Source organism: Fusarium phalaenopsidis (genome assembly GCF_050370095.1).
Source record: "Fusarium phalaenopsidis strain FUZ10S chromosome Unknown contig_32286, whole genome shotgun sequence".
Lineage (NCBI taxonomy): Eukaryota > Fungi > Ascomycota > Sordariomycetes > Hypocreales > Nectriaceae > Fusarium > Fusarium phalaenopsidis.
Genome location: NW_028145413.1, coordinates 1,137,856 through 1,160,244, shown reverse-complemented (window position 1 = coordinate 1,160,244; position 22,389 = coordinate 1,137,856). Strand labels below are relative to the sequence as shown.

General features: G+C 53.9%; 10 protein-coding genes and 1 non-coding gene across 11 annotated transcripts; 7 read left to right on the top strand and 4 right to left on the bottom strand.

Annotated features, from left to right (window-relative positions):
* Positions 1-687: 687 nt before the first annotated feature.
* Positions 688-2,355, top strand: LRP88_02693 (NADP-dependent oxidoreductase domain-containing protein; the record flags this gene model as incomplete). Its single annotated transcript, XM_083239333.1, has 1 exon — positions 688-2,355. One exon carries the CDS (start codon positions 688-690, stop codon positions 2,353-2,355), a length of 1,668 nt encoding a protein of 555 aa, XP_083104463.1.
* A 320-nt stretch (positions 2,356-2,675) lies between these two features.
* On the bottom strand, positions 2,676-4,050 carry LRP88_02692 (uncharacterized protein; the record flags this gene model as incomplete). The annotated part of the gene is made up of 2 exons (XM_083239332.1): positions 2,676-2,702; positions 2,755-4,050. 2 exons carry the CDS (start codon positions 4,048-4,050, stop codon positions 2,676-2,678), a joined length of 1,323 nt encoding a protein of 440 aa, XP_083104462.1.
* A 1,168-nt stretch (positions 4,051-5,218) lies between these two features.
* Positions 5,219-6,106, top strand: LRP88_02691 (uncharacterized protein; the record flags this gene model as incomplete). The annotated part of the gene is made up of 2 exons (XM_083239331.1): positions 5,219-5,729; positions 5,778-6,106. The coding sequence occupies 2 exons, from the start codon at positions 5,219-5,221 to the stop codon at positions 6,104-6,106; spliced, it is 840 nt and encodes a 279-aa protein (XP_083104461.1).
* Positions 6,107-6,530: 424 nt separating this feature from the next.
* LRP88_02690 (Cerato-platanin) lies at positions 6,531-7,011 on the bottom strand (the record flags this gene model as incomplete). Its single annotated transcript, XM_083239330.1, has 2 exons — positions 6,531-6,892; positions 6,951-7,011. The coding sequence occupies 2 exons, from the start codon at positions 7,009-7,011 to the stop codon at positions 6,531-6,533; spliced, it is 423 nt and encodes a 140-aa protein (XP_083104460.1).
* Positions 7,012-9,587: 2,576 nt separating this feature from the next.
* Positions 9,588-10,770, top strand: LRP88_02689 (homoserine kinase; the record flags this gene model as incomplete). Its single annotated transcript, XM_083239329.1, has 3 exons — positions 9,588-10,011; positions 10,064-10,362; positions 10,420-10,770. 3 exons carry the CDS (start codon positions 9,588-9,590, stop codon positions 10,768-10,770), a joined length of 1,074 nt encoding a protein of 357 aa, XP_083104459.1.
* A 1,016-nt stretch (positions 10,771-11,786) lies between these two features.
* Positions 11,787-12,821, top strand: LRP88_02688 (dihydrodipicolinate synthase family protein; the record flags this gene model as incomplete). Its single annotated transcript, XM_083239328.1, has 2 exons — positions 11,787-12,238; positions 12,290-12,821. The coding sequence occupies 2 exons, from the start codon at positions 11,787-11,789 to the stop codon at positions 12,819-12,821; spliced, it is 984 nt and encodes a 327-aa protein (XP_083104458.1).
* Positions 12,822-13,083: 262 nt separating this feature from the next.
* On the top strand, positions 13,084-13,173 carry LRP88_02687. The gene has a single exon. It is a non-coding gene; the product is annotated as a tRNA-Ala (tRNA).
* Positions 13,174-13,681: 508 nt separating this feature from the next.
* On the top strand, positions 13,682-14,772 carry LRP88_02686 (uncharacterized protein; the record flags this gene model as incomplete). The annotated part of the gene is made up of 2 exons (XM_083239327.1): positions 13,682-13,894; positions 13,945-14,772. 2 exons carry the CDS (start codon positions 13,682-13,684, stop codon positions 14,770-14,772), a joined length of 1,041 nt encoding a protein of 346 aa, XP_083104457.1.
* A 405-nt stretch (positions 14,773-15,177) lies between these two features.
* LRP88_02685 (CFEM domain-containing protein) lies at positions 15,178-15,671 on the bottom strand (the record flags this gene model as incomplete). The annotated part of the gene is made up of 2 exons (XM_083239326.1): positions 15,178-15,362; positions 15,440-15,671. 2 exons carry the CDS (start codon positions 15,669-15,671, stop codon positions 15,178-15,180), a joined length of 417 nt encoding a protein of 138 aa, XP_083104456.1.
* A 2,339-nt stretch (positions 15,672-18,010) lies between these two features.
* Positions 18,011-19,197, top strand: LRP88_02684 (RNA export factor GLE2; the record flags this gene model as incomplete). The annotated part of the gene is made up of 3 exons (XM_083239325.1): positions 18,011-18,274; positions 18,330-18,781; positions 18,840-19,197. The coding sequence occupies 3 exons, from the start codon at positions 18,011-18,013 to the stop codon at positions 19,195-19,197; spliced, it is 1,074 nt and encodes a 357-aa protein (XP_083104455.1).
* Positions 19,198-19,941: 744 nt separating this feature from the next.
* Positions 19,942-20,611, bottom strand: LRP88_02683 (uncharacterized protein; the record flags this gene model as incomplete). The annotated part of the gene is made up of 2 exons (XM_083239324.1): positions 19,942-20,415; positions 20,468-20,611. 2 exons carry the CDS (start codon positions 20,609-20,611, stop codon positions 19,942-19,944), a joined length of 618 nt encoding a protein of 205 aa, XP_083104454.1.
* Between the last annotated feature and the right edge of the window lie 1,778 nt (positions 20,612-22,389).

Genomic DNA, 22,389 nt, shown 5'->3' with positions numbered 1-22,389 from the left:
GCGTGGTGGTGTCGGGGGCACATGACCAAAGGCGTCATCGTTATCGTGGGACCAGCTTGGCACCTTTCAGAAGCCGACTCATGATAGCTCAAGAGTAGCGCAGCACGCAATCAGATGTTGAGACGGAATAGCACATGGCATGTATTGAAATAAAAGGCTTGAAAGATTGCGCGCATGAGCCCCCTAAACAATCTGGAACTTTGTACAGCATCATCTGGCTCATGGCTCATCAGCAATCTCGACGCCGCGATAGGCTCTCCCCGTCTCCAGCAGGACGGCTCAGCGGGAAAAGGGCCCCTGAGAAAGCCTAATCTCGTCCACTGTAGAACCCGCCGATGGGCCGTTGATGACACCCCGGGCCCCCGTGCCCGTGTTCCCCCCGCCCTGTTGGTCCCCCATGCGGTGCGGGCCCCAATGCTGCGAGACAGCGGAGACCCCCTGTCGCTTCGGGGTCTTGGGACCCGCCGCCGACCACTCAACTGCGACTGCGCGCCAGCCGAATGGTCGAATCGATCCAATCCAACCGATGTTCTTTCAACACCAGCACCAAAACTACCAGGCATTCATTCGACCTGGTGCAACAAATAGGAACACCTGTTTTTCGCTCCTTTTTACCCTCTCCTTCTTCTCTTCTTCTTTTTCTTCTTTTCTCCTTTCTTCCCTTAATAACCCCCTTCGCCGTCTCGTATGCCTCGGCGTCAAGACAGCGACCAAGAGGTCCATCTCCTACAAGGCCACGACAACGATCGACTGTCCATAGACTCGTCCCCCCTGTCCCGCGACGACACCTTATGCGAACCAGAAACCCGGTCGACCGACAGACAAGGCAGTCCTGGTGCTCCGGGCGCCGCTTCCGATCTTGACGGCTCGAAACGTCACCAACGCGATACAAATACCAACGGCAACGGCAACGCCAGCCGCGAGTGGCTAGAATTGGACGACATGGATGCGAATGGCCTCAGCCGTCCAAAGTACCATCGTCATGCTGGTGGACGATCTGGTACTCCTCTGCTTCACAAGGAGGACGACGATGGCCGCGGCCGCGTCACTCACGCTGCGCATGGCAACCGAAGGACCAGCCTAGGGTCGGCGAGGTCGAGTGAAGATGAACATCCTTATCATCGAGAGATGATGGAGAGGCCATCTTTCAGTCGCCGATCAACTATGCGCAGCCGTAGCCCTCAGACCGTCGCCGACGCCGCCGAAAGTTCGACGCGCAAGAAGTACACGTATGCCGCATTCTTCCTTGTCATCAGCCTGGTGTCGTTCTGCGTCCAGACAGAACTGAGCGCATACATTCAGCATGATCTTGGCTGGGACAAGGCGTACTGCATGATGTATTTCACCCACGGCTCGTGGATCGTGCTGTGGCCTGTTCAGCTCCTCATCCTGCGCTTCCAGAAGCGCGACATTCCTTGGCCCGTCTTTTGGAAGCGCCACAAGCAGCATCTGCGCACAACAGCCATCATGATCGAGACGCAGACTCTCGACGTTTTTCATCTTTCCATTCAGCATCGCGCGCGCCCCATTCGTTACATTATCCGTTTTACCGTTATGATTACCTGCGCGCTGACCGTTGCCGGGCTGAGCTGGTACATTGCCGTCAGCTTGACGACACCTTCGGATCTAACCGCCATTTACAATTGCTCCGCCTTCTTTGCGTACGTATTCTCTGTACCACTACTCCACGAACCCCTGCGCCTCGACAAGTCTGTCGCCGTCCTCATCGCCATTGCCGGCGTGCTCGTCGTCGCTTATGGAGATACCAAGTCGGGGGGCACCAAGGATGTGGAGGCTTCAAACCGCTTTTTTGGAAACATTGTTATCGGCGTGGGCTCTGTGCTGTACGGCCTTTATGAGGTCTTGTACAAGCGCTTTGCTTGCCCCCCTGAAGGCGTTTCGCCCGGTCGCGGCATGATCTTTGCAAACACGTTTGGTTCTTGCATCGGCCTCTTCACGCTCACTGTTTTGTGGATTCCGCTCCCAATCATCGACTTTTTGGGCATTGAGAAGTTTGAGCTGCCAGTTGCTTCAACCTGCTGGTTGATTCTGTTGGCTGTGCTCATGAACGCCACCTTCAGTGGATCATTCCTTGTCCTCATCTCTCTCACCTCGCCCGTTCTGTCTTCAGTCGCCGCTCTGCTGACCATCTTCATTGTGGCCATTGTGGATTGGATGCTCACTGGCGAGCCTCTCAGCTTTGCAGCCATCCTCGGTGGTGCGATGATCGTTGTTGCGTTCCTGGGCTTGACCTGGAGCACCTACCGAGAGATGAAGGAACACGAGGCCATGAAGCCGATTGTGGACCTGTCGGACAGCGATAGGGACGGTGACATTGAGAGCGATGATGATTAAGCATCTGTGTTTTCGGCATGACTTGTTGGTTTATCTAGAGTCCCTGGGATCAGGGACGAGGTGATGGCGTTGGTTTATCTTGGAATCGGTATCTATGTCATCTTGCATACTCTGGTAGTTGGTCTCGGATATGCATCCATCGGTGGTTAAAGGCGTTCTCTCTGGGGCTCAAACACATGGTTCAATAGGGCCCCGGATTTACAAATCTGTTGAAAGCTGGTCGGGATAAGATCAGCAATAGATATTACATACATTCAAGTAGAACCTCATGGTCAATATACTGGATGATGACTTTCCTTGCGCTGTTATAAGCAAAACTCTCAGTCTGAAGCTTCAAATTTCCAAGGCTTCCATGCCGTCCTGATTTCCGTCGATACTCTCCAGCTCATCTGCTGGGACTTCAGGAAGTGCATCTCTGATAAAGACACCTTCGCTTTCTTCCCTCCAGCCATTCACACCGTCGATGTAAGCATCATAAAATCCCCTCCTCCAAACTCCCTCTGCCGGCGCATCACCACTCTCAAACACCTTCAGCTTTTCCCAGCCTGGCTGAGGGACAGGGTCAAGTATCTGTCTCATGAGGAGCGAGTAGGATGCGTCGCACTCCAGCCACAGATCAGATAGGTTCACGCGAGAAAGACCGTCGCTCTCCCAAAAGTCTCGGTTTTTAGGCATGAGTTGGACAAACAGATGCTCGACGGGCGGACAGTTGGGGATAAGAAAGTCGGCGATGTGGTGGGAGAGCGGGAAGATGGCGATGTAAGAGAGGGACTTGAGGGTTGAGCGCATCACGTTAAACGAGGTGTCGGTGGGTTCGAATATCACTGGAAGGAGAGTTGCTGGTGAGTAGTGAAAGAATTCGTATGTCGAGTAAACTGGTGCGAAGGAGCCTTCGTTGATGAACAGTGAGGTCCAGTCTCGCATGGCGAACAGGTCGATTGGGAGGTGGCTCTCCCTAGCTGGACTCTCTGACGGCAAGGCGTTGGTCCTCTTGTGAAGGTCGGAAATACCAGGTTCGCGTGATAACGAAATAATGTAGTAGGTACTGTTAAAGGCCCAGTCACTCGACAGGTCTACAGTCCTACTAAGAAGTGAAGCGACAATATCTGGTGAACTGATCAAGGTGACACGCAAGGGTTCAATGACGTCGAACAAAGCATGCCACAGCCAATTGTTGTCCCAATGCTGTCGACCTCTCTCTTCTTCAGATCTCTCTTGACCGCCTTGGTCGGCGCGCTGGGGCTCTTGGGTTAAAACGGACCAGAGGAGGTTCCACGACATGGGCCTCTCAGGCTGATGAGACTCGGGTGGCAACAGACCCCAAAACTGACCATCAGCATATCGATGCTGGCCAGAGCCCCGAGGGATGTCCATAAAGATGGTGAAACTCTTAACATGCTTCGATACACCGCTCCTGCGTAGAAAATCCAGAACGTCGATACCCGCCACGATGTCTTGGCACGTCGGCTTATAGAAGCGGTGGAAGCACCATACGACGTGGCGGAAGAGGAGGTGCATCACGGAGCGCCTCCAGAGGCGGCACACGAGGGACGCATTCTTTAGGGACGTGTCATTTCCCGAATGGACGGGCCTCGAGATCTTTGACGGGTCGCGGTAGAGGCCGCGCTCGAGGCTGGAGTCGGAGTCGAGGAAGCTGAGGATGTGAGCGATGAGCTCATTCGGGAGGTGCTGCATGGTTGGTGGCATGACCTGACAACGGCCTCTTTTATCAACACAGGGATGAAATATTGAGACGAGACAGGGTTATTTAGATCAGGATTCAATGAATTTGTGCTCTGGGTGGCATGTCGTTGAAGTTGGTAGGATTCCTGGGGATGCAACCTAAACGTAGGTAGATGGGTTTACCCCACGTCAGCTCCCCCAGATCCCTACCTCCCTCCCTGTTGACGTGACTAGCCTGATTTCCGCCAGACGGAAGAAAGAGAGTGGCGAGTCAAGGTAGACCACGCAACACTGACCGCGGAGTGTGCCGTGCTATCAGATCCATTGTGCGCGATGGATAAATTCATGTCGCCTGCCAGCCCGCATCACCAGTCGGAGCATCCGGATCCGGATATATGAAAGGTACTTGTATCTGTAGGAACCCGTTCATATATGGCTCGAGCTTGTCCAATGAGCCAACAGGATCAGGTTGGAAACTAGGTAAGCTGCCTATCCATTGTGCACGGGTTGAACAAGGCGTGGGCTGACGAGTCGGCTCGGACGGTTGGTAATTGGCCAAGAGTATCAATACTGTATTTTCGTCTCATTCCGCGAGTCTCGAAAGGTGACAATCGCATGGACATGTATTCATCCTCCATAACCAAGTCACTCTAGTTGCGGTTGATAGCTGTCAATTGATCCTGGGTGCGACAACCAATATGAAAGCATAGATGCAATCCAAGAAAATCCTGATGATTATAGTCAGGCTTTTAACAACATTATTCATTCTCTAGAGCCGAATTTTGCGGGCCAGTGATCGATCCATTAGATGTTTGTCCTGAGTGTTGTCTTAATCATGGACTTTGGAGGAGCCAACATCAAACAGTCATCTCCCATCAAGAGGCAACACAATCCTCATAGACTCAAAACAAGGGCACAACAAATCAGTTTGACTGGAACATTCACTCACTACCGAGAGGCGGCCAGCCGTCGGCAGGTGCCAAACGGCCGACGCAGCTGCCCGCCAGGTGCCTCTCCAATCCTAGGCACATAAGAAAGCGCACCTTGTGATGACTCGAAGTTTTGCTGTTGATTCATTCATCAAGTGAACATACCCGCGCATGTAAGCTCGCTCATGAAACAGAGATTTTGGTTCACTTCTCGCTTTTCTCTCACCTTCAGCCTTTGCTTCTCCTACGCCATGCCTACCCACGTCTTCAACACGGACCTCGACTCATTCTCCGAGGAGCAAATCGAGAAGCTTGGCGCCTCTCGCGCTGCCATCCTCGAGCCGGCCTTTGATGAATATCTCATGTCCGACGACCTACATGAGACACCCCTTCCGCCATCCTCGATACAGCTCCTCCCCGCCTCAGACCTCAGCGTGAAGCTCATGCGCGCCGCCAAAAGCGATGCGGCGATGGAGATCAGCATCAGCAAGATCTCTGACCCGGACGCGGACAACTTTATGGGGTTCAGCGCTGAGGATAACTGCATCGTTTTCAAGGGCGAGATGGGGCTTCTTGATTCCTTCCTCGAGTTTGCAGAGTCCATCACCCAAGACAAGGACATGACTGTCGTGTTCAAGACTGCCAACGAGATTCGCATACCTCGCCAAGGTCTTGAGTATGGCTTGAGTTACGAGAAGTTTGCGGCGCGTGTTGAATTGCTGGAATGTGCCATGTGGATTAGAGCTTCAAGGCCAGGACAAGGTGAGGTGCCTTTATCGACTTGTCATGAGTTTTGCTCACTCATCTCAGGACGCAACTCAGAACTCGATGTCTCATCAAACACCATTCATCCCAGCACACCCCCTCAGAATCTTCCATTTGGGGGAGTCATTCCTTCAAGCGCCGGGACGTCCGACTTGGACCATCTACGCAGCAGAAACATGGCAGAGTGCAGAAGCCCCTCCAGCGACTCATCACTGTCTCCTCCACCCGAGATTATCACCACTCCGCCATCTTTCAGACGCCTAAGGAAGGAACTTTTGGGCAACGAGGATTTGAAAAGGGTCAGCGATGAAAACAAGACCAGAACGCCAACTCGAAAAGTTCGAATCATGACCAGAGGGTCTACCAAGAAGTAACATGGGCGATTGGAGCAGCTGGATAGGCCAAGGAACGGCAAGCTCACCACATAATGTGTGAGGGATGGACAAAAGTAACGATTTTATGACAGTTTTGCTTTAAAGGGATGGCTTACCGAACTGGACGGTTCTCTCAAATAGGTTGGCGAGAACACTGATGATTGTCGCTTGCTGGATTATGGATACCAGGCATATATCTTGCAATTCACACGAAAACGGGAAACTCAAAAGTGAAGCTGTAAGCTCTGTGTTCATTCATGAGTGAATATCTAGGTAGTAGATCAAGTGTGATCAATCGTAATCTAAACGCCAACCAATGCCAAGTATTAAATCCATAGTGTAAAGGAGAGGAAGAAGATGAAGCCCGCTATCCAACCAGGATGATGCGCTCATGGTTCATTAAAAAAAGTCGTGATAATGCCCTCTAGGCCTTGAGGCCGCAGTCGGAGGGGCTGGCGTGGTAGACCTGGGCGTTGATGCGGCCGAGCTGGGCGGCCTTGCCGTTGGTGAGGTCGTTCATGGCGCGGAGGCCCATGTTGACACCCTCGCCGGCGTGGTCAATGGCGAGGACGTAGATCTTGCGGCCTTGGTACTCGACGCGGAAGCAGCTGCCGCAGTTGGGAGAGTTCCAGCCGGCGATGGTGTAGACGCCGCCAATGTAGGGGAAGCGGGGGATGTCGGACTGCTTCTTGAAGCCGTAGCGGGTGATGAGGCCGTTCTTGCCGTCGGAGCAGGCGACCGAGGTCATGGCACGGTTGCCATCATCGTAGCCGGTGTCATAGGAGACTGGATGTTCATGTTAGTCTGATGTAGGCCAGTGTTGGTGAGAAAGAGTTAGACTCACCAGTGGTGGCCGAGGCGGCAGTGGCCAGGGTGAGGGCAGAGAGGACACCGGACAGCTTCATGATGATGATGATGGTTTTGTGATTAAGAGGTGGTGATGGAGGTGTAAGTGTGGTGATTGTTGAGCTGGAGGATGAGAGTGTTGGAGTGTTGATGAGGATGATGATACAGAAAAGAGAACCATATCGACGAGTGTTGAAGGTCTCTTTATACTTTACTGTCCAGACCATTCGATGCAGTACATCTCGTAAAGGCGAGCTCCAACGGACCATGCATCTCTCTCAACTCCGTCACGAGCTCACGATGATCGTCCACATCTCCACATGCAAAGTAAGGCCGGACGGAGGCTGGCATGGCAGGCAGGCTTAGCTAGGTTGTCTTCCCCGTACGGATAGCGTCATAGGCCAAGCTATCCTCTGCCGACGTCCGGGAAGATCGCAGTAGACTTCAAAGACCCAGCCTCCCCACGTCGGGTCCGGATTTGGGCGAGGCGGACGGAAGCCTCTTTCTGACAACGTTGCTAGGGTTGCGCCGTGATGCTATTTCGAGCAATCAGAGCTAGTGTTAGTGAGCCCGTGCAACCAGAAGCCATGGTCCAGACTTGGGTCCAGAATAATTCCGCGCATTGGCAGCTTGAACTTGGCCATTGTGGGGTAAGGGTTTTCTCGTATTCTTGTCCACCTCCACCGAGGGACCGACGTAACGTAGCCATTCTTGTCTTTCCCGATGCCTGGTGAGCTACCGGAGCGGCCGGCGAGGCCCGCGAACTACGGGGGGCAAGATCTTGTTCAGTATTACTCCGAAAGGGCGAACTTCTAGGCCTTTGTTGAAAAGCCGAACTAGAGATGGTGTCGTTCGATCAGGCTGCTACCGTGGGGAGACGAGGTGGCCCAGATGACCTCGCCACGAGGGGAAACTATCAACTGCTGAGGCTCGTATTCCTGCATCGCTGATGCTGCGCCGAACGCCGTCAAGTCTCGCCAAACTTCTGGGGCGCACTCCCGATTGGGAAGTCAATGGCATGGCGATCACCTCAGGCTTTTTCCGTTGCAAAGTCCAAGGCAAGCAGATTCAAGAAGAGATCGTCGACAAAGAGCATCATTCTCCGTCGGGCGCGGGTCTCGTAGCATGGGTGATCCCACAATATAGATTAAAAACACGAGGACCCGACAGACGTCATGGGAGGAAAAAAGCGATCATCCTGACTATCCGAGACAGAATAGCGGTCGAGATGCTAATGCCGGGATTCCCGGCAATGGAGATTCTGGGCACCTATGCAGCATACGAGATGGAGAAAGATACATTTTGGGTGAGAGATGACGGGCTTGTTGTCTTTCCTCAGCACTAGGGAGGACATCCCACGGTTAGGCTTGATAGTTTATCGATATTGACATCATGGTGGTGAGATTGGTGCTGCTATTTGGGGACATCCATCAGAGTCTCGGACGCACGGTTTTGCCCATATTGGTCAGCTCAAGGTTCGTTGTGAACAACGGAAAATATATCTACGAACGGACAAATGATGTCTAATGTTATAGGTCAGGTTGTAATATCTACAGAGGCGTTGCTGTTGTAGTCATGTTGTGCATAGACTGCATCCATGTCAGCAAACCAACGGCCAGAAACAAGGTGCTGATGCTCTTGACTGGGCAATGCGTCTATACACGAAAGGTGCACAAAAAACATCATGTCAGACGTGCATCTGATCAATGAATCGAGATGCGGATTAATACCCCAACGGGCAGTGGCAGATGGACATGCCGACGGCAGCAACACGAGCAAAGTCACGAGGCTCTCGCTCTCGCTCGGGAAGCGGGAATTTATTGTGCAAGGATGGGATCGGATTGGACGGGATATGGATGCAGAGTCGATTGGTTGTGCATGAGGCTGCTGCGTAACAATCGGCAAAGGTCAGCCACTTCGCTTCGTCGGGGAGGGGGCGGGAGGGATCTGGATTGAGGCCTTGGAAGAGTATTATATCCAAGGATCTAATGGGACGAGTGGTGTTTGTGCTTCTCGTATTAATATATTCCAGCACCACAGTTGCAGCTCCTCTTGTATACCTCGACTTGCATGTTGTTTAGTCAACCAACTGCCCGTTCTATTGTTGGTCAACTCCACAAGCAAACTCCCTGCCCGATAACCCGATGGAAACCCTTGCCCAGGACATTTTCACAGCCGGGTTTAGCAGCCAGAAAATGTCCAATTGAACCGTCGTCGACCAATGAATATCGATGGAGGGGCAGCCATCGAGAGACTTTTTTTTCTACCCCGCCAACTGCCAGCAAAAAAAAGAAGCGGGCATTGAAGGCTTTCGTATGGATGCGGCCAGCTCCGTCATCGGGGCCCTGGACGGGTATGACTCTGTCAGTTAATCACTATCAGGGTCGGGTCCACGCAAACTTCTCTCGACTCGATCTTCTCCAAGAGAAAGAAAAGAATTGCCAGAAGCAGATCGGAGACTTTTTCGCGATTGATCGTCTCCATTGAACTAGCTCCAATTGCGCCATTGGCAGTTTAACTCTCTAGAGCCTGTGACCTCTCCTCCCACCAACGTCTTTTCCCCCCGTGAGACACACCAAACAAATCCACACACGGCGTCAGAGCGTCTCATTAACACACACAAGACAGACCAGTCATGGAATCGTTTGTCATCAAGACCCCCTGCTCCAGCGCCAACATTGGCCCGGGCTTCGATGTCATCGGCCTCGCCCTCTCGGTGTACCTCGAGCTGCACGTCACCATCGACCGCACCAAGACCAAGTCGGAGCACCCGCTCAACTGCAGGATCACGTACGAGGGAGAGGGAGAGGGCACCGGCGACATCAGCCTCGACCCCCAGTCCAACCTGCTGACCCGCGTCGCCCTCTACGTCCTGCGATGCCACGACCAGCGAAATTTCCCCGTCGAGACCCATGTTCACATCAAGAACCCCATCCCTCTTGGTCGCGGCCTGGGTAGCTCCGGTGCTGCTGTGGTTGCTGGTGTTGTCCTTGGCCGCGAGGTCGGAGGGCTGAAGCACCTCGACTATGACCGCCTGTTTGACTACTGCCTCATGATTGGTGAGTCTTGAGAGCTCTTCAAGAGCTCTACCTGCTAACCTCGACTCCCCAGAGAGACACCCCGACAATGTCGGTGCCGCCCTCTACGGAGGCTTCGTCGGAACATACCTCAAGCCCTTGACCCCCGAGGACGTCGCCCGGACAGAGATCCCCCTTAGTGAGGTGCTCCCCGCGCCGGCTGGCGGCGAGGACACGGGCAAGAAGCCCCCGAACCCTCCTCACGGCATCGGCCACCACATCAAGTTCCCCTGGGCCAAGGAGATCAAGGCTGTTGCCATTATCCCCGATTTCCAGGTCGCCACGCACGCTGCTCGAAGTGTGCTACCTGAAAAGTACTCCCGTCCCGATGTGGTACGTTTGGCAACCTGTTCCACCATGTTAGTAGCCAGCTGACCCTCCCTCTCACAGACGTTCAACCTCCAACGAATCGCCCTTCTGCCCGTCGCCCTGGGCCAGTCTCCTCCCGACCCCGAGCTCATCCACCTCGCCATGCAGGACAAGATCCACCAGCCCTACCGCCAGACCCTCATCCCCGGCCTCACCGAGATCGTCGAGTCCATGTCCCCCAAGACCGAGGAGGGCTTCCTCGGCGTGTGCCTTTCAGGCGCTGGCCCTACCATCCTGGCTCTGGCCACACACAACTTTGAGACGATTGCCAACAAGATCATTGCCAAGTTGAGGCAGCACAACGAGAAGAAGGATTTGGCCTGCCAATGGAAGGTGCTCGAGCCAGCAGAGGGAACCCAGGTTATCCGATAAAAAAGAAAAGAGAGGAGAGAAAATATACCTCAAAGGCGTTGATCTCAGATGGAGTTTCGGAGTTGAATAAACATATAGACCGTTTGGATCTCAGAAGGCATCGTCGGGAACGGCGGAGCCAAGAAATTGGATAGAGCGATAACTCTAGAAGATGAAGGTCCGGGTCCTTAAAAAAGCCATTCAATTGAAGCCAGATTATGGTTTGAAATTGGATGAAGTGAGACTGGCTATGTCAGATGCGCAAGGCAAATAGTTGACGTCCAACAAAGGAGGCACATGGGCTTTTCGATAGTCGGGTTTCACAACACATATCAGATACTTTAGGTCATAGGAGTTATGGAAGGACATTGAATTAAACAGCGAATCAGACTTGCTCAGAGATACTTAGTAGGTATGCACTCATTGCGAGACTCAGGATGTCTACCTATTATATCCATCTTATGCCTCGCACTGACCAGGCCCATTTCCCTTTCAGTTTGATAGTGGAGGCATCCTTACGCATCCTCCGTACCCCAAACTCCTCAATTTGCTACTGCACCTCAGAACTGCAATTGGCTTCATCCCCGGGCCGGCATCGGTTCACGAATCGGTTCGGGTTTCTTTTCCGCGGATCTTTTACGTATCCGCCGTCGATCGGTTAACAAAGCCTGCAAGACTGAAGCAATTGGCACTAGGAATTGCTCTCATTCATCAAGTGATTTAACAAAGAGGGGCAAGGGTTCCACCAGCTTTGGGGGATTGTTAAGCCATCAGCAACTCGATAGGTCAACCTGTCCCCTTCTGCCGATTACATCAGAAGCAACCACTCATTAGTCGCGTAGGATCGCTGGGAGATAGCCCGAGGGACCGAACCCGCCGGCCTTCGGCTCGTTACCAACTCGTTCTGCACGGCAATACGTGCTTATAATACATCATGTCAACCCCTCACGACAAGTCCCTCGTGCAACGCTCTTCCTGCTGCTGTTTCTTTGCTTTCCAGTTCATCACGTAGCGAAAACCCTTTTTTCCTGTTCATCATGGCTGCTCCTCCGCCCAAGGGCATCTACGTGCCCGTCCCTACCTTTTTCGCCTCCAAGAAGGCTGCCAACTACAACTCGGTCACCCCGCCTGTAGACATTGAGACGCAGGCCGCCCACGCCGTCTACCTGGCCAAGAACGGCATCCGAGGTCTCGTCGTCCTCGGCAGCACAGGCGAGGCGGTCCACCTGCACCCCAGGGATCGTCACCAGATTCTAAGCGGGATCAAGGCGGGTCTGGAGAAGGAGGGGTTCAAGGACTACCCCATCATTGCTGGCACGGCGACCAACAGCATCGAGGAGACGGTCGAGCAACTCAAGGATGCTCAAAAGGCGGGTTCTCAGTGGGGATTGTGCCTTGCTCCTGGATACAATGCCGCTGTGACGACGCAGGAGGGCATTATCCGGTGGTTCACAGCCGTGGCTGACCAGAGCCCTATCCCCGTCATGATGCAAGTCCTCTCAAAACACTATCATGATAACACAAGCTAACCGTTCTTCAGCTACCACTACCCCGGCGTCTCCAACAACGTCAAGGTCACCCCCTCGACCTACGTCACCCTCGCCAAGCACCCCAACATTGTGGGCTGCAAGCTCTCTCACGGCGACGTGTCGACACACATCCAGGTGGGCTCCAACCCGTCCATCGACTACGACCACTTCCACCCCTTCACTGGCCTGGGCCAGCAGCTGTTCCCCGTCGTTTCAGTAGGCTTTGCAGGCGCCATTGACGGCTCCGCGGGCTTCTTCCCCAAGACGCTGGTGCGTCTGTATGAGCTTTCGACCAAGACCCAGGCCACCGAGGCCGAGCAGCAGGAGAGGCGGCTGCTACAGTTCAAGGTCAGCTCCATGGAGGAGATTGTGGTCAAGTACGGCACTGTTGGTATCACAGAGGCTGTTGGCAGGCTTAGAGGGTTTGGTGATATTGATGGCACCAGGTTGCCGTTGTTTGGGGGAATCCCCGGTGGTGATGCCGAGTGGGCCAACTGGAAGCCCGTGTTGGATGCTGTGGAGGAGGTCGAGAAGTCATTGTAAAGAACAAGATAGAATACGGAAAATAAAACCAAAGAACAGCATCAAGATCAAGAAGAATTGTTTCAAAGTCCCTAAGAAAGGCCTCTATAGTCCTAGTAGTGTCTCAGTGCCCTCTCACGGCGCCAGAGGATGGTCCTCATGGGACATGGGCAGGAATTGAACCGTACCTAGGGTAAGGATGATGCGAAACAAGTCGGAAATGCAGTGCTTTGCTGCCGGGGCTGCATGGTGAGCAATAGAGTCTCGCTATTCAACAATAACCGGGCGAATGGTTTAGTGGTATAATACTCCCTTAGCATAATTCGTCCGAATCATCTGGGAGTGGTCCAGGGTTCGATTCCCTGTTCGTCCATTAGAGGTGGTTTGAATCCATCGAAGTCCTTTCTTTTTACAGATTTCACCAATTCTGTGTCCTTCTTTTTGCCAGTTGTCAGCCATAAGTCTCGAGTTTGGCAAGACCCTTCAACTCCACACTTTGACCTCAGATAAACGACCCTTGTGATACCTAGGCTCGCTGCCATTTCGATCGGACTTTAACATCTCCTTCCCTCTTAAGCATAAACCCCGTCTCTCGCTTCCCAACACTTCCTTCCCCAGCTCCAATGACATGTGGATCTCGGCCGAGTCTCCACAGACTTATTGGTACCTCGGTTCCCTTCAGCTCTGCATTAAAGGGGAACGCGTTTTGCGACGCGCGCAGGGGGACCATTGTAATTCAGTGTCTATAATTTCTTGTCGCACGGATATTCTGGCATCTTTGCTTCCCAACCTGGTATAAATACCGAGGAAGAACCCCTGGCGTTGAGTCTGACACATCCGCCCCCTCGTCGCGTGTTGCTCTTCGACCCAACTTCAACACCATGGCTTCTGCGGCGAAGAAGATCCATGGGCTCTCGCTCGCCGGCTCCTTGGCTGCGCCCATCGCTTTGGGCTCAGTTGCTGGATATGCCGCCTACCGCGTGAACTGGATCCCCATGATCAAGGCTTTTCTCACAGGGCCTGGTCGCACGTCGAGGATCCTGTTGATGTTTTTTGTCATCTTTAACTGGAAGACTATGCCCCTTGCCTGGACTGTGAGTGTCTCCCACTTGATTGTCTCTTTACCTGCGCTGACAAGTTCCAGTACCGCGTCTTCTACTCCTTTATCTACCACACTCTCTTGCGCAAGTCCCCGAAACTCGGTCCCGATGCCCTCTTCAAGCCCATCATCTCGTCCAGCCATGCGCCCCTTCTCGAGATCGACTATAACCTCCACAAGTCCAACTCTACCTACTTTGCCGACCTCGATATCTCCCGAACACACCTCATCTCTTACCTCCTCCGCGAGTCTCTCGCCGTCCTCTCCCGCAACGCCCAGAACAAGATCGTTCTCGACCCCAAGACCGACCAACCCATCAAGGGCTCCATTGGCATCATGCTCGGCGCCGTGGAGTGCAGCTTCAAGCGCGAGATCCCTGCTTACAAGAACTACGAGATGTGGAGCCGTATTCTGAGCTGGGATCGAAAATGGCTCTACATCGCGACACACTACGTGCCCAAGGGTACTGCCCGGCCCAAGTCGTGGCTTGACCCTCGCTTCATGAAGACTGCTACACGGGGAGCGCAGGATCCGGCTGGTGGTTGGGAGAAGAAGATCTATGCGACGGCCATTAGCAAGTATGTTATCAAGCTTGGTCGCTTTACAGTGCACCCGGCTATTGTGCTCGGAGGCGCGGCTGGGCTGCTTCCGGAACGGCCGGGCGGTTGGACCACGGGCGAGCAGCACCTCGGCGATCTTTCGGTTGATCTCTCGGATGTTGATCTGAACATGCCAGGCAAATGGGACTGGCGACGTGTCGAGGCACAGCGACGCAAGGGAATGGAGCTCGCAGGACATTTCCACGAGCTTGACAGGTTGCAGGAGGAGTTTGATGGCGGAGACAATGGCGCTCTGGGCCAGTTCACCCCTTGAGTGATGCTTTTCCGCGAAAGAAAAGAGCATAGAGCAAAACGAGACTAGAGAGGGAAGAAGAGGAGGAATATTTCTACAGGGATATTGGAGAGCGAGAAGGTCTACTCGTCTCTGGGATTGGCGTTTTAGATGGACAGGAATACCGATATCCTTTGGACAGGTAATGTGACCTGGGGAGGACTGGGATATTGGTGTGAACCGCGACTGTATTAATGGGTTGCTTATCATGGATCTATAGACCATCTTGGCTTGCTCGGAGCAACCAAGTCTTTGCTCTTTGATAATACAACGATAGAAGAAAAAAGGACCCGACCCGCGAGGAATGATGATCACCAAGCCCAACTACGCCTTTGAAATGCAAGTTATACAATCTGTCCCTCTTCACATCCGGTTCTGGAGCATCAATCACAGAAGAGCAACTGCTACTGCGGCAAGTGCTCCCGTCCACATGGATCCCTTGCCAAAGGTGGAAGGCTGGCCGTTCGTCTCGACGGTGTCGGCGGTGGTGGAAGTTGGAGCCGATGATGCCGCTGGAGTAGGGGTGCCGGTGATTTGGCCGGAGCAGATGTCTGCAACAGAAGTTGATGCTTCTGTAAGGAGGAAGTTAGACATACGGTATCCCTGGAAGAAGTGTTTCTTAAGGCGTGCATGATGGAGAACGACGTACTGGATAGCTCATCAAGGGCACAGCCTGCGATGATGAGGCATGGTGAAGCACTCTCAACAATGGCCTGGACGTTGGAGCACGCGCATTGGACGTCGGTGAGGGAGCAGCCTTGCTCAGACAGGGCGTTGGTCAGGCATTCGATGGAGCACTTGGGGAGCTGGTCCATAAGCTCGGTGAGGGAGTCGATCGCCAGGGCGGAGGTGACGAGGGTGGCGAAGAAGAGGAAACGCATGGTGGGCAATGGATTCTAGGGCGCGAGCGAAGACGTAAATGGACAATGAATGGCTCAAGGAGAGAATAAGGTAAAGTTGAAGAGAATGAGGCGCGATGTTCCGGAAGGATTCACTGCTGGTATAAATGAAAGGAGTGCGAGCAATCTCAGTGTAACGAGTATCCTTGCGCGTAATCCAAGACAAACCAAGAAGACGGACAAGAAAGAGATGACGTTTGGGGGGGGGGGTCTTCTACCTCGTAAAAGAATGGATTTTCAAAGAACGAAAACAAGAACTCTATACGAATCCTTCCCCCCTCCGTCTCGTCGTAGGACAAGGCCTCGTCACTCCTCATCTGCCAAGTCCCTCGCCAATGCTGCTCAGCCTCCACTCCCAAGACCTTTCCCTTCGCTCTCCCGCGCCGTAAGAGTATCACCGTCGTCCGTGCCCTACCGGAAAGGCTGCATCTAACATACATATACACACATCCAATATACGCGGGAAGGCATGCCGCCGGGGGCTTTTCTGGTCATGATGCCGCGCGGCCCGGCCATTGGAGGATTCGTCTCGCTTGGGAAAAGGTGTGGCGTTGAGACGGGCTGGTGTGACATGGGCAGCCGTGGACCATACAGGAGCATGGATCCGCCGTATCGGGAGATGGGCTAGAGGATCGTGAGGAATGTGGTTGGGCAAAAGACGCGCGGTGGCATTCTGCCGGCCTTTCATTGTCTGTGACGGCTGGTTGTTGGTTGGGATAACCTCAGAAGCCGGCTGTCGCTTAATTGAGTGACTGCATCACCATCATAACCAGTCACAACTCGAGACTGGACCCCTCTGTATCGTGATATTGGTCATGAGGGAGTCAGCTCATGCAGGTACGTTGTCCTTTACTACTGTTGTGCTCGTGTCTACTCGAGCGAGTTCCGTTTGATTGGAAGTATACAAAGTCGAGCTACCACGACGAGGTGTGATTGACCGAAAGGGTGGCCCCTGACATGGGAAAGGGTTCAGCAAATCTTGACCCCGGAATCGAGGCAGGCCGGTAACATGACAATGCAGGGGTCTGAGCGACAGCCAATCCAGACGGGAGGCTGACCTGACAGACACAACTTTGGTCCCTGTTGGTGATCTTGAGGGGAGCAAACATCCAACGTCAGACCAAGGTATCACAGTAGGTTTAGAATCACCGGGTGGCGGTTTGCTGTCACAGCCAAGGCAGCCACTACACTTTCTATCTTGACATCCAGTCGACCAAAGTCGAGTGGGTTGAAGTTTTTCAGTTGACATATGTTTGATGGTCCACAGTGACAGGATTTTCCTGTCTCGGTGCTTGACTCTAATATTGGTCATCATCACGAAAACTTCAACCCATCTCGACCCAGGCTCCGGTTTCACCCAAGAGGAACTTCCAACGAAGTTTAGAGTGTAAAAAAGGAGGGTAAGAAACCATCGCCCAAGCGTCGACGGGATGGACCGCCCCCCCTCGCATCAAGAATGAGCCCCGTTGAGTAACTCGGCTTTCGCTGAGCAATCGCATACCTATCAACCTCGACAACAAGTCCTCAGCACCCGATGCCACACTCACGAGCGACCAACGTCTGCCAACCATCCACCTTTCGGCCACCGTCAGCCCAAGAAGAACCCCTCAACCCGGCAGCGGACTCATATCCTCATCCAAAGGGACCGGGAGATTGGTTCAGCGTGAGTATCAAGTTGCCATACGGGAAGATGTAGCGGAGGGCAGGGCCGGCGCAGGGAGAGGGCCTGGGTGCAGAGGTCAGCCGCTGTGCTTCTATGGCGGCGCGTTTCCGCAGGCTCCGTCGAAACAGAGACGTCCGGGGACTTTCTCCCAAAGCCAATGTAAAGGGAGACGCTGCGATCGCAGTGTCTCTGTTTGTGAGCTTCGAATGGCGATTTATTGAGCGAGGGGGCGGGTGAAGAAGAAAGGAAAGAAGAAAAAGGAAGAGAATTGTTTGGATTCGAAATTTTTATTTGAGATGGGGCCTGGGGGTGGGGCTAGAGATGGGGAGCTCTGATGGGGCGTGCTCCTAAACGGATTTTTTTCAGTGAAGCTGGCCAATCCGAGCCTCTCGTCGAGAAGGCTGGGTCGTTGCCTTCGTGCCTGTTCATCCATCCCAGTATACAAAGCTTTGGTGCTCTCAGCTTTGACGGCGCGACAACGACTGTCCCTCTTTACTTCGAACGCAATCGATCCAGAGACTCGAGATACGGTGTGGATATTGCAACATCTGGCACGCTCGCGATAGCCACGACCTTTTGACACGCGAGATCCTTACGCGCCGACGACACAGAAAAGTCGACACCATCCTTTCGAACTCACCCAACTCCCTCTGCAACCATGTCGACACTCTTTGGCGGCGCGTCGAGCTCGGCGGCGAGCACCACCGTCGGCGACCTCAAGGCTGATGTCGCGCTCGATTCACCTCCCACCGACAGCGTCTCCGACCTGGCCTTCTCGCCCGCGCCCAACGGCCCCGACTATCTCGCCGTCTCTAGTTGGGACGCCAAGGTCCGCATCTACGAGATTGATGGGAATGGCCGGAGCCAAGGTCGTCATGTCTACGAGCACTCCCAGCCCGTCCTGAATGTCGACTTTTCCAAGGTATGTCACGAAGAAATACGATCCCCCAGAGCTCGCAGCTGACCAAGCTCCCCAGGATGGAACCAAGATCGCCTCAGCAGGCGCCGACAAGAACGTCAAGGTCTGCGACCTCGCCTCGCAGCAGGACATGGTCGTGGGCACGCACGACCAGCCCGTGCGGACGGTCCGCTTCTTCGACAGCGGCAACGGGCCCATGGTGGTCTCTGGCTCCTGGGACAAGACGGTCAAGTACTGGGACTTGCGGCAGCAGCAGCCGGCCGCGACCCTGACCTGCCAGGAGAGGGTCTACACCATGGACGTCCGCGACAACCTCTGCGTCGTGGGAACCGCCGACCGGTACATCAACGTCATCGACCTCAAGAACCCTACCAAATTCTACAAGACTCTGCAGAGCCCGCTTAAATGGCAGACCAGGGTGGTTAGCTGCTTCACTGACTCTGCGGGCTTTGCTATTGGCAGTATCGAAGGTCGTTGCGCGATCCAGTATGTCGAGGACAAGGACTCGAGGTAAGCATCGATAACCATCGCCTGCGTGATGACCAGATCTTTAACTAACACGCTGCAGCTCCAACTTCTCCTTCAAGTGTCACCGTGACCCCCCCGCCAACAGCGTCACCAACGTCTACGCCGTCAACGATATCTCGTTCCACCCCGTCCACGGCACCTTCAGCACGGCCGGCTCCGACGGTACGTTCCACTTCTGGGACAAGGACGCCAAGCACCGTCTCAAGGGCTACCCCAACGTGGGCGGCAGCATCACGGCCACCACCTTCAACAAGAACGGAAGCATCTTTGCCTACGCCGTTAGTTACGACTGGGCCAAGGGCTACCAGCACAACACGCAGAACTATCCCATCAAGGTGATGCTGCACCCCGTCACCAACGACGAGTGCAAGCCCAGGCCGTCTATGAAGAAGCGGTAGACGAACTCCGACATACCGCGTGGGGTTTCTGATGGGCGGTGAAAGAGGGACGCAGGACGGGACGCAGACGAGGCTCCATGAGCCGCCGGCTGGTTGGTTCGTTATTGGTTACCTGCATCTAACCTGCGAATATGTACTGTACGACAAAGTGGCGAGACCCAGAGATTGACAGGAACAAAGGCCAAAAGGGGAAAGGAAGGAAGGAAGGGAAAGGAAGTTGAGCCGGAACATGGATGGGGGTTGCAGGTGGTGTTTTACGAGAGATGATACCATAGACACAACACAACATCACACATCAACGCAAAACTCGGCGCAGCATGACGCTCGAGAGGCGCATCAATCGCTCTCACTTCTATAGTAGTTACTTGGTTTTAAATTTGGCGAATGGTTATTTAGTAATTTACTGCGCATGGCATGTCTCACGTACACGTCTTTTGTAGATCGTGATTCACATTATCTGGGACTTAGCAATTTCTTTGGACAATCAAACTCTTTGTATTGATATTCCAGGCTGCCACTTTGGGCTTTGGTTTGCTATGATATTGATCGTAGTTGGCTCAGTTAGTAGATGGCCTCCAGTCACACTCGCTCTCTTGTAGTAACAAGGAGATGGTGGTATGACAGCATATCGCGCAAACAAATGAAAACAGGGCAAATTAAACGCTTATATCCTTATACTTCTTTCCAAGAAGCTCATGCTCGAAACTCTTAATCGTGTCACATCCCAGATGGTTGATGTTCTCGTCAGGCTTTCTGGGTCTGAGGCTGAGCAAACACATCGTCTCTCATGCTTCGGATAATGTCCTTGAAGAATGTGCTCTTGTCGCCATCTTCGGTAGTGGCGGCGGGCTGAGGCTCATGCGCAAACTTGAGCTCGACATTGTCAAGGTTGATGCCCTCCATGTCGGCCATGGGCGCACCGGGAACGACCACATCGGGGTCGACGGCAAGGATGATGGGGCGGTTGCCGCGGGCCAGATCGGCCGCGTCGGAGAGAGAGTGGTGGAAAGCGCCGTAGTTGTCGGGGAGAAGAGGCACACGGGGAATAGGCTCGTTCGAGGTGGGAATGGGGTGGATCTTGGGCAAGACGGTTGTGTCGACGTGAGCGGCGGGAGTCTTGGAAGGAGTAGAAGAGTGGAAGCCCTGCATCAGAGGCCGTGTGCGGTGGGCGATGGATGGCTGAGGAGTAGGGCGGTGGGTGGTGGTGAGACCACGGGTCTGATGTAATTGTTAGCGACTGGGTTGATCAATTGGCAAGATGGAGGCTCACCTCAGAGTGCTGCTGGTGCTCAGAAGGACGGCGGGGAGCTCGGAGGAGCTCATCATACTTGGGCATGAGGACGGCGCCGGCAGAACGATGCGACTCAGCAAGAGTGCGGGCGAGCTTTGAGGCGGGAGCAGTGATTCGCGACATTGTGATGTATGCTGTATGTGAAAGGATGTGTAGATCAAGGTAATTTGCGACAGCGATGTCCAGCTACTTATACGCGAGTATAGAAGCGGTGACGATTACAGCGATCAGGAGACAAGTATGAACAGGGTCGGCGCAAGTCCACAATAGGTGGTGTAAGTGGGAGGGACAGAGAGCTTCAATTGAGAGGAGGGGAAGAGGATTTATGTACTTGGCTGAGGAATTGAAGTAAGACCAAGGCGAGATGAGACAGACAGAGGAGGGGATGAAGCGAGACTACGAGAAGAGGGAGGGAGGGCAGAGACGGGAGCTTGTAGATATAGCTGTGCCCATCTGGGGATGGGGATGGGAATGGCGTGGATGTGGATGGGTGTGGGTGACTCCTTCCCACATCGACATCCATCCCACTACTTCCCGTTCTAGTGTCAACAGTTAGTGCGGGAAGGTACTGTACGAAGTACATTGCGCCCTCCTGCAACTGCACAGTGGCAACCACCAAGGTGAGGGAGACCGGGCAGGAGCAGGCGGTAGGAATTGCTTCTGCTGCTATAACCAAATCGAGGCAAAAGGTCAGTACGAATCCAACAGCCAACTTGCACACCCTGACACCATCACCAACACCCCAGCTTTCGAATCCAGCCTGCGACCCCTCAAACGCCGTCTAGCAGAAAAAGGAAAAACACCAGGTCGCAAGGTGGTCACCCGTCAGCGGCAGCACATAGCAATCGCCGGGGGGCACCTACTGACACTGGCTTTCTGTAGACGGAATACCGAATGCCGCGGTGTGGGACATTGCATCGCTGGATGTTGAGATCCAATCAGCAGCCTCATCAAGCACCCCGGTTCAGAAAGTCACCTCGTCCAGCACGGTCTTGCTCCTCCAGCTCTCGTTCTGCTGGGGAGCTACGGATCCACCCCCGACCATCGAAAAGAAAGGGGACAATTATGGAGAATGTACAGTCATCGCTAAGCCCCAGCTTGCTCGTCCTCGACCTCGAACCACTCGAGCTTCTTGAGCCGTCAATGACCGGCTTGGAGATGAAGTGACAGCGAGAGGAGGGGCATGTCTGTATGCAACAGTTGCCCCGTGCTGAGATGTTCCTCATTGATGGGACAGCACGTCTGGACACCACAAACAAGGGAAGCATGGAACAGTGGCGTCAAGTGACGACAGCTCTCAATGCAGAGCGTCGCAGCACGCCGCCAGAGAAGCTGGTATGGGCCCATCCTTACAGCACCAGCCGCGCTCTCAGTCGCAACACCGCAACCGCGAACGCAATGGAATTGGTGGTGGAACTCGTTGAGAGATCCCCACGCATCAGTGCTGGGATGAGCGAGACAAGGGCCCTGCGGGTGGACCGGCGCCGCTTTAACATCCCCCTCTCGGTGTCCCCATGTCTCACGCTTGTCGGTTGCCACCAACAAGCGTCCGCTTCGCTGATGAAGTTCTCGGCAGGGGCACAGTGATCTGGCTGGCGCACGTGGATGGTGCCTGTCCCTCCTTGACAGATCGCCATGAAACGAACCAATTGAAGACGGGGCCATGGTAAGGCGGTCAGAAAGCTATGGTACAAGTCCTGTTTGTTAAGAGATGGAGCGTTTGCGTGTCGGCTCCTCCACGTCAATGTCAATGACGTTGGGCTGACCTGTTCTGTTACAAGGACGCGCAACCATTCATCATACCAGCTCCTCACCTGTACCAGTCTTCCAGAAGCAAGGTGAGGAAGTGACTCACCTCGATTGGCTTTCCCTAGCACGAGATCACCTGGAACTATCTTAAA